Source organism: Sapajus apella, unplaced genomic scaffold (assembly GCF_009761245.1).
Source record: "Sapajus apella isolate SASKATOON/1434 unplaced genomic scaffold, GSC_monkey_1.0 scaffold3, whole genome shotgun sequence".
Classification (NCBI taxonomy): Eukaryota; Metazoa; Chordata; class Mammalia; order Primates; family Cebidae; genus Sapajus; species Sapajus apella.
The window spans coordinates 47,728,188-47,739,094 of NW_022436943.1; the positions used below are offsets into that span (position 1 = coordinate 47,728,188).

At 38.2% G+C, this 10,907-nt stretch overlaps 1 protein-coding gene across 2 annotated transcripts in view; it reads right to left on the reverse strand.

The window, feature by feature from the left end:
• The window catches only part of TMEM65 (transmembrane protein 65), a 65,195-nt gene that overhangs the window by 34,614 nt on the left and 19,674 nt on the right, over window positions 1-10,907 (reverse strand). Inside the window, exon 2 of one of the 2 annotated variants that reach the window (XM_032246544.1) lies at window positions 4,335-4,415. The exons of the other annotated variant lie outside the window; for it this stretch is intronic. Within the exon in view, the coding sequence (XP_032102435.1) occupies window positions 4,335-4,415 (81 nt within the window). The remainder of the gene's footprint in view (window positions 1-4,334; window positions 4,416-10,907) is intronic. 2 annotated transcript variants of the gene reach the window in all.

Genomic DNA, 10,907 nt, shown 5'->3' on the forward strand with positions numbered 1-10,907 from the left:
TTTCTGAACATTATGTATAACTGCTTAGTCCTTTAATAGAACCAAAAGCTCAAATGGGTAAGGTAAAATTTACAATAAATATACAACATATTAAAGAACACACAAACTTAAAATGCAAACCATGCTGTAAGCAAAATAATTTAAGCAAATCAAATGCCAAAGCATCCAACATGCACCAAAAGTGGTTTACAAAGCAACACAGCAGTGTTTTTTCAAAAAGAAACAAATTCATATGGCCAAGTTATATAGTTATAAAAATTGACATTCAAAACTGAAAAATGAATGTTAAGCTTTCTCAAGTTAAGCTCTTTAGAAATAGCAAAGAGCATAACTTTTAATTTAGTAGATTTTAATTAACCAGTCTTCTTAAATAGAAATTTTAATTGTAAAAGGACTTTTTAATTATTTCTAAATATGTATGTCTTATGTAAAACCCATAAAGGCATTTGAGTATAATCTTGTAATTTAGCATTTAAAAGTAATTACTGCAACATATGCATTATGTAGAAAAGAAATTTCTACTTAAATTTTATAAAAACAAATATCGTAATAGAAATTGGAGACTTAAAATGAAAGAGGTCAGGAGAAAGGTGAAGGACAAAAAAATTGCCTATTGCGTACAATGTACACTATTCAGGTGATGGGTAAACCAAAAGCCCAGACTTCATCACTATACAATTTATCCAGGTAACCAAAAACTACTTGTACCCCTAAAACTATCGACTTTTTTTAATCAAATAATTAAGTAAATAAAAGAACTAGAACTGTCACCTTGTTAACCTTCCAGGGAACTTATCATGCGACCTGGGACTTCACTGCAACCTGTTAACTAGAAGCAACAAATGAATTCCAGACTGGTGGGGGCCAGTGGTATAACAGCTGAGGACAGGAGCTGGCCAGTAGCAATCATGAAGAAAACTATAGTATTCAATTAATTATCACCTTTACTAACAACCACATTAATGTACTATCCCCATTAACTGTTTAACTCTGACTTAAGTAATAGTAAATACTAGAGCCACAATAACTGTACCTTTTAGTACAATTGTATTTCATGGTCGTTTTTTTTTAAAAGGATAATCAGGTATACTACTGATCTGTGATCTTACACATATAACTGTGTACTTTAACAATTATATATACTAGTAAAATTATATTCCTTTCCTTCTTTTATGCCTATAGAAGATAAAGAAAATAATTACTATATAGAATGATATTCTTTTTTTAAAGGCTAAGATATTAAAACAACAGTACAACTTCAAAAAAATCTTGTGCTTTGGCTGGGCGCAGTGGCTCACGCCTATAATCCCAGCACTTTGGGAGGCCAAGGTGGGTGGATCACAAGGTCAGGAGTTTGAGACCAGCCTGGCCAACATGGTAAAACCCCGTCTTTAAGAAAAATAAATAAATAAATTTTGTGCTTTTACTTATAGAGATAGTAGCATATAACTTTTTGTTTAAAAAAATCATATAGCTATGGATGATACTGTAGAGAGAAAGCCTAAGACAAGCTAGAATAAAATAATTTATCTTGGAACATCATAAGTGGTAGCTCTGTGAACAGTCTACACAGATTCGCAAAAGATACTCATTTTAAAATAAAATTGTTCCGTATCTAGAAAGCAGTAGAGGCTTTTCAGTGTATGATGTATTACCTTCTTCCCTTTCAATCATTCCCTGAATAAGAATTCTTTCACAGAATGTTGAAGCTGAAAGAATTCTTAGAGACCATTTGCTAGTAGTTCTCAACATGAAGTGGTCCCTCCCCCAGAAGAGGTTTACATATGCAGGGTTGTTTTGGATATAACAATGACTGGGAAATTCTACCATCCTCATTAAGGATTCTAAACTTTCTACAATGCACAATAGAGTCCTTTGTAATGAAGAGTTATCCAACCCAAATACCAGAAGCACACCCACTGTGAAATACTGACTTAATTCTCCACTTTGAAGATTAGTCACCTAGGCCCAGAGAAGTTAATTGACTTACTCAAAGACACACAGCTAAGTCCAGAACTGAGATTCTCATTTTCCCACTCTACTTTTCATTCGATTAATAAATTCTCAATAGAAAAACATGGAAGAACCAAAAATCAATCATATATGCATATATAAAACATTGTCAACACTGGTCATTCATTAGTATTTGAAATTGAAATAAAACAGCATTTAAATAAATAAATATAAAATACTAATAAATAAATCTAAATACTAGGTTTTTAAATAAATCTAAAATACTAATATCCTTTTCAAATTGCTTTTTTTCTCTCATAAAATATAATTCCCCTTCACATATTTTTTAAAACCATTCAAGTTAAAACAAAGAGGAGAAAATCAAATGACACATCATACGTTACCAAATAAAATATTTTTTGAATGGAGGTATTAGGTGGTTTCTGCTGGATGGTTTCAGAACAACTGGAAATTATTACATGGTTCCAAAACAATTGGATACCCTATAACCTAGGGCTACTCCATTGCTAACACTGAAGAAATGTATTAGAGTGAAAAACAGCACTAACTAAAAGCCCAAAAGACTTAACACAAATACCAACTCTGATATAAAATTAGTCACTAAATCTTCAGCAGGTTACAAGCCCTCTGGGTGTCGTTTTATGATACAAAAAAATGAGTTAAGGTTTTCATGATCCTTTCAAGAGAGGTACCATCTAAACATTCATAAAGAAGCATACTACTTTAAGTAGGGATATAACTAAACACTGAGTCTCAAAAGGTAAGAGCACTGACAGGTTAAGTCCTACTATCAGTTATCATTCAGCAACACCTGATCTCCTAGTGACATTGTTTGCCATAATCTATAAGAATAAGCATCTTATTCTTAATAGAATAAAATCTGAATTTTATTTGAATAAATTTGAATAAGTTCAAATAAGTATTTGAGAGCTAAAGTATCTTCAGAATATTTCAAAATTAACATTTTATTCTTCAAAATACATTTGCATTAAATGTTTAACTTCTACATGCAAATTGAAATTTAAAATTTTTAATATTAGAGCTGGCAAAGTAAGAGTATGCTGGGGTATTTTTGCAGACAATGTACTAATATGTCATTGTGTGTGTCTGTGTGCCTGTGTCTGTATGTAAACACCCTATGCCCCTATATTTCTCTGATGTTCTTACAGCTTAGTTTTTGCTGTTTTTGCCTGGCATCATATATACAGTCTGAGTTTTATTTAACTCTTACCCCTACAAAATTTCAATTGGTCCACAAAATATTTCAGGCTCCTTTTCATACACTGTGTTATACTTCTTAGGCAAAGTAACTAGATCAAATACGAATCAGAAATAAATAAAACAGCCGGGCGCAGTGGCTCACGCCTGTAATCCCAGCACTTTGGGAGGCCCAGGCGGGTGGATCACGAGGTCAAGAGATCGAGACCATCCTGGTCAACATGGTGAAACCCCGTCTCTACTAAAAATACAAAAAAAAAAAAAATTAGCTAGGCATGTTGGCGCGTGCCTTTAATCCCAGCTGCTTGGGAGGCTGAGGCAGGAGAATTGCCTGAACCCAGGAGGTGGAGGTTGCGATGAGCCGAGATCGCACCATTGCACTCCAGCCTGGGTAACAAGAGCGAAACTCCGTCTCAAATAAATAAATAAATAAATAAAACAGGGACAGAGAGAGATTTGTTTTACTCTTTCTCTCTCTCCCCCCTCCCTCTTTCATAACATACTTCTACTCACTCTCTCACTCTCATTCTTTCTCTCTCTCTCTCTCTCTCTCTCTCTCTCTCTCTCACACACACACACAAACACACACACACACTCTTCTACCACCACCAAAGCATGTAACCTGAGTTAGACATCAAGCTGAATGGTGGCTGAATCTAAAACACTTTCATGAATGACCTTAATATGAACTTATTTAAGGTTATCAAACTATTCAAAAACATATTTTAAAAACACTCTACATTTCCTGTAGTTACTGTACTTAAATGCAGTCTCTGTTTGCAATATTCTGAAGATTTCCCTGCATGAGGTCCTTTTTTCCTACTCATTTGTCCTAAAGAATTCATAGACTTTGTTGCTTCTGAAGTTTCACTTGCTATGGTTATTTCAACAATTTTTAAATATTCTATTTAAATATCATTAAATATAAGTGATTTTGCCTTTTCTTAAGGTCATGAATTTAATCCTTCAGTTAGTCAAGCATGCAATTATTGTTCCATCATACAGACAGTCAAAAACACTAATGCAAACAGAAAAAATTTAGGCATTCTATTTCAAGCAAGCAGGAAGCTCCATCAAATAGATGCTTTACTAATTAAAATAAACATCTGGCAAACAATCAACACTGTAAGATTGTACTATACCAAAACTATCAGGGGTCTCTGCTGAGGATACTTCCTTTGCACGTTTCACAATGGCAATCTCAGGTTTGGGATATCTGCATGCTAAAAATATTTTAAAATCAAAATATATTCACACAACAAAATAAATAAAATATATACACATTTTAAAATATATGTATAACTTAGAAGTGCCACATGCTAGTATACAGGCAGTCTTTGCTTTACACAGTAGGTGGGGCCATATAATTGATAAGTCAAGTTTAAACTGTACAAAGCAGTTTTAGTAACCAATGGGAAAAGTTGCAATTATTCTGTAACCTTTCAAATTTTTTTGTCAAAACATGAAAAACTCTCTCACAATAGGTATAAACATAAAGGACAATTCTGAAAATAGTAAAACTAGCCACACACACAGTGGCTCACGCCTATAATCCCAGCACTTTGGGAGGCCGAGGCAGGCGGATCATGAGGTCAGGCGTTCGATACCAACCTGGCCAAGACAGTAAAACCCCATCTCTACTAAAAATACAAAAAAGTAGCCAGGTGTGGTGGTAGGCACCTGTAATCCTAGTTACTCGGGAGACTGAGGCAGGAGAATCACTTGAACCTGGGAAGTGGAGGTTGCAGTGAGCTGAGATCACGCCACTGCACTCTACTCCAGTCTGGGCGACAGTGCAAGACTCCGTCTCAGAAAAACAAATAAACAAAAAAGAAAATAGTAAAACTGATGTTTACTTAGTATACTTTAATTTAAAACATTAGAAAGACTGATACAGTGTTTTGTTTTGTTTTTTTTTGAAAAAACAGGGGTAGTCTTCTGATATAACTTCTCATCATATAATATGCAGTGAGCATCTTTCCATACCTTGATAAATTGTCATACACTTTTCTAAGTCTGGATTAGTTTCTAACATTTTATTCTTTACATTTCCAATGTCATGATATATCTCCAAGGGTTCCTTTAATGTGAACTTTTTGCCAGGGTCAGTTCCCCTGAAACGGCTTCATCTTTTCACCACAACCTCCTCATTTTCTTTATTTATATTGATAAGTTCACCCTCCCTAGCCTCTTCTGGATGTATATCTGTAGTCTCTCAAATGGCAGCAGTTCAATAGCAGTATCAACATTCCCAAATCAGCGATTTCGTCTATACTCCATTTACACTTGATTGAAATTTCAGTTCAGCATTTTCACTTTTTGTTTCTTGGCTGCGATTTCATCTTGTTTGGTCAATTTCCTTTTGAATATCAATTTTGTAAAATATCACATAGGTTATCAGTGGGAGACAAGGAAGAAACATGCTTTGCTGTCTGTGTGTGAACTGAATGACAGATATACCAATCACCAACAGACTATAAAAAAAAGTGATGTGATTGGTCATGATCATGACGCACATATGTTTTTACGGAGCGATTTATGGACTGAGGAGCTAGCAGCAAAGTTTGTACTTTATACAATTACTGAAAGTTGTTATACTGTACTAAATTAATTTGAACTGAGTTGTTGGGGACTGATGTTATTTAACTGAAACATTGTTACTGAGATTTATGAATATGGAAATTATGTAAAGCAGGGACTGCCTATAATAATGAAAAATTTGCATAAATCCAGAAAAATAATAGGGCATTAAAATTTAACATACATTTACTGTTTTCTGCATATACAAATTAATGTAAAATCAAAGGAACAAGGTTCTCTTTCTTAGAAGTCAAATGTTTTCCACTTAAATTCCTTGACTTTACTATCATTCAACTATAAAAGAGTAGTTGATTTATAATAAAGCAGAGTCCAATGATCAAATTTTGTATTTAAAAACAAAAAAACCCCTTCACCATAAATCAACTAGTAGGTTTTTTTGGTATCTGCCTTTGCATTTGTCACTTAAAAAAAAAAAACTTCTTAAAGGCTACTAAAGGGAAAAAAAATTACAGAAAATAGCCCCTGATCGCAAAGTGTGACATGGAGTCAGTAGGATATACAAGCCAACATGAGATGATTACAGAACAAAAAAATACAGCGTAAGTTTCCAGAAAGGAGAAATCATTTCCGTAAGAAGTGGGAGACAGATTCCAAGAAGATGAAGAACTTGGCCTTAAAGTACTGCAGAATTTAAGTAAGTGAGGGGAGGTGGGATTTCTCTTCTCTTTCCTATAAAGTTCTGTCCAAAAGCCATGAGGAAGAAATGAGTGAGATAGCATCTGTGTAGGAGGCAGCGGAAGCCACAGTAGCCTAGAACAGGGTTTTAGAGCTCAAGCAGCATGAGGTGTATCCACAAAGGGAGGTCAGTCTGGTACAAGGTGTCAGAAACCAGTTGGGCCAGGTGCAGTGGCTCACGCTCATTTTGGGAGGCTGAGGCAGGCACATCACTTGAGGTCAGGAGTTTGAGACCAGCCTGACCAACACAGTGAAACCCCATTTCTACTGAAAATACAAAAATTCGCCGGGCATGGTACGTGGTAGCACAAGCCTGTACTCTCAGCTACTGGGGAGGGTGAGGCAGGAGAGTTGTTTGAACCCAAGGGGCAGAGGTTGCAGTGAGCAGAGATCATGCCATTACACTCAAGCCTAGGCAACAGAGGGAGGCTCTGTCTCAAAAAAAAAAAAAAAAAAAAGGAACCCAGTTGGTTGAGAAAGGCTTCCACATGGTAAGGGGAAGGGGTTGTGGCTCAGGGTGTCAGTGCCCAAATTAATGTGAGGAGGGTTATCTGTATAGGAATATGCAGGCAGTAGCAGTGATGAGATTTTGGTGACAGTAGTGGTCAAAAATTAATAAATATATTAAAAACAATAGGAGCTAGGAATTTCTCCATCATAGAATGGAGTTATAAATACAGAAAGTGAGAAAGCTAGAACATTCCCTGTGGTATTAAATTGGTATTGAAGAAATTATAATGAATCTTTATTTTATAATATATAGAGATATACAGAACTATAAATAATACAGATTATGTATATAAATACATATATTCATTTATTTACTAGCACCGTCTACTCTTAGGGCAACACCCTAATAGTTATGAGCACGTCTAATGCCCAGATCCTGGCTTCTCAATACGATTCTACACTGAAAGAAACCAGAGTTTCTTGTAAAATGGCTGATTCTAGGGCTAGAGCAGGAAAAGTGGATTATTCAAGCCAAGAATTATTCAAGGAGTAATAGAGACAGGTCAAAAAGACACAGAAACCAGCTTGTAAGGGTTCCTATTGGCCAAATATGGGGTAGCTGGAAAATCAAAAATGGTAGTAACAAATTATAACCCATTGAATAGAAAACCATTAGTATATATTGATATAAATTGTTAAAGTGAATGATGAGAAATGGGATATTTCATAGACTCAAAATATCGCTTCGCAAAAGACTTATTAGTTATAAAAAGGAAAATAGTAACTTTTGAATGGATAAGTCAGATAGATACCATGTTAGTCAAATGTCCAAAGTTAATATCACCAAGGATAAATTGAAATCATGGGCCACATGATAGGATGAAAAAGATTATAACATTGATTCTGTGATATTCCTGTTAAAGATGCATAACTGAAATATATTCATAAAGAAAGAGAGAAACCCAAATTGGTTTCTCTCAAAGACATGTTACAAAATACCCAAAGACAAGCTACAAAAAAAACTGGTCTATAATCCCCAAAAGTGTCAAGGTCAATGCAATTCAAGGGGAAGACTAAGGAACTGTTCCAGATGGATGGAAATTAAAAATAGGTAAAAACTAAATCAGAACTAAATGTATAGTTCTAATCTGAATCTTTTTGCTCTAAAGAATGACTGAGATAATGGTGGAACTTGAATGACATCAGAGTACTAGAAGGTAGTACTCTTTTTTTTTTTGTTCAGTGATAGTTTATTGGTCCTTAGCATGCATGACATCTCAATTACCAAGGTAAATTCACATACACAACTGCAGGTAAAAACATGTTAAATAATATAAAAATAAACTGAAGGCTACTTTTATATATTTACTGAATTAAGTAGTGTAATAAATACTATCATAAGCAAAAAGCTTCAATCACACAATTCGGTTTCACTGAAGTTACAGTAGTGTTTGTAAATACGAGTTTTAAAATTTAAGTTACAAATATTAAAGCACTGAAAAACTAGCATAAAAGTGAATTTTGGCATGTAAGTGAGCTCTTATGTCATTAGTATTTGACACCCTGGGACAATGAGGAAACCAGCTCTCACCTACTTTTTGAGGTACAACTATCCAACTAGGTCAGCAGCACAGCTGGAATACATAGTTTACAATCTTTGAATTGAACTTTTCCCTTTTGAGAAGCCCAAAGAGCAACCCAGAGCTTATTACTGTGCAAAAATTCTCCAAAATCCTAATAGAATTTAGGAGGGAACTTTTTCTTGTGACCTGAGAGGCCCAGTGTCCAGGCCTCAGGTCAGAGAGTCCCCAGGGCTCAGAGGGGACAGCTCAACTCCTCGCCAATGGCCCTTCCCTAGGATAATAATCCCATTTTCTCCAATTTCTGTCTCCTCCTTCCAATCGAAAACAGAAAAATCCCATGTCAAAACATAAAATAACCCATAACTTCAGCGGCTTCAACAGTATCCCACGCACTGTGGGTGATATAAACTGAAGCTGCTAACAGGAAAGTTGGCAAGAAGCATGTTAAGCCCCTGGAGGACTGCCTGTCCCTAGGAACCCTGGGTCCCTGGATCCACTTGTATGGTCAAAAGCAGTGTCATGGCTCTTCCTCTGGAGACAGTGGAAGACCCTGCTCTCCCCAACCTGGAACACTGCCTGGATGAATCAAGTGGATATTGAACTTCACAGAACCAAGAGGCCCAGCAGGTTCCAGCATTTGCCGGGAGAGAGGAGGCATCTCCAGGCCTCAGTCCTCAAAGAGCTTACACGGTGCACCGCTGGTGTGCTTATCACTGGGGCAGAGTAACTGGCCCCAGGAATGCCCTTTCGCCAGCTGCCCCTTCACGTTCCCGAGTAGGCTGAGGACCATCGACAGAGGCCTCAGCCAGTTTTGCCTTTTTCGCTTTGATGCTTCTTAACATTTTGACTTTTTTCAATCACAGTTTCATATTCAAGTTGAGGTAATCAGTTTTTTCTCTAAGAGGAGAGGAGCTGGGACAGTGGGGCAGGTTGGTGAGAGGGCATTTCTATAAACAGAAACCAAGACCACCACGTAGTACAGCCCCACGTGGTGAGAAGACCCGCTCTCACGGGCAGGCTCTGACCCCTCTTTAAAAACTCTTGTGCAGCAGCCAGACTGCCAGGCCAGCGCAGTCAGGAAATGGCTCAAGCTCCTAAAACTAGAGCTTTCATTTAAAACTTCACAGCAGACCCCTTAGAGAAATGGCCTGTGGTTCCCTCCCCTCCCCTACCCCTTTTCTAAGGCTGATCAAGTTTGAGTTTTTAAAAAGAGCTCGGTAGAGCTAAAGGAAGCTACAGTTAACTCATTGCTTATTAATCAATTGCACTTAAGATCTATGTTATTGATTCTGAAGGAGAGGCAAGCCCTTGACGGACCCCAGCCTCTGGCCAGCCAGAAGTCTCGGGGCTCCCAGACTTGGGCTCCACAGTGGGGCCTTTTGGAGCTGCGACTGGAGCACATGGGCCTTTTCAGAAGCCCTTCTTGATGCAAGATTTCTTATTCAATGGTATCTGGAGTTTTGTTCATTTGACTTCAAATTGTTTTTTCTAATATATTTTACTGACAAGCCCTTGACAATTGCTTTGTTACTTGCATGCAGGCCTCTGTGTGACCAAGCACACAGACTGCATGTGCACCATCCTGTCTCTCCACTGCTCCAGGGGCCTTTCTCAAAAACCCCCTACACTACTGGAAACTGCTGGTTTTACCTATGTGCTTCTTCCTAAGGCATGCAAAAAAAAATATGTGAAATTCAGAAACATTTACAGTTCAGGTAGCTGAGGCACTGAAGTCCTAAGAGACATCACCTAAATATCAGTGGCTGTGACTCCCCTGCCCCCATGGGGGAAGGGAACTGTCTTGAACTCCCTTTGGCAGAAGAAATTGGCCCAGCAGCCGGAGGTAATGGAGCAAGATGACTCCAGGGCCCTTCCTCAGACCCGACTGAGAAAACAGCCCACTGGGTACCAGCTTAAGGAGGGGAATCACCCCTGGGAGAAAGGAGGGCTTCAAATCAGGCTGCCCATGAACTCCCTGCAGTGGTGAGGGACATGGAGACCCTCTGGAGGCCCAGAGCCCAGGTGACAGGTGGCAGCCTCCCAGAGTACAGCTTCTGCCCATATCTGGAAAAGCCCAGGGAAGCCTTGGTGGGAAGAGAGAATGTACTCTCTTGTGCTCCACAGCTGCAGGCCCTGGCAACAAGGCTGGAGGCTCGGCCATCTTCCTTGCCCAGGGGGACCCTCCTGCCCCAGTTCTCAGCCCTGCCTCTCCAGCAGCTCCTAATTCTGAGCTGAGCTAGGAGAGCAGGGTACAGGCCTAGGGCTCCCTGCAAAGATGCACAGCTGGGGGCTCGAGGACACTCCAGAGAACAGGACCCAGGACCCAGTCCTCACAAGCACAGAGAAGACCCCCTCCCACCCCCACCTCCACCTTCCCACCCTTCACTCCATCCCCAAAGCATTAAA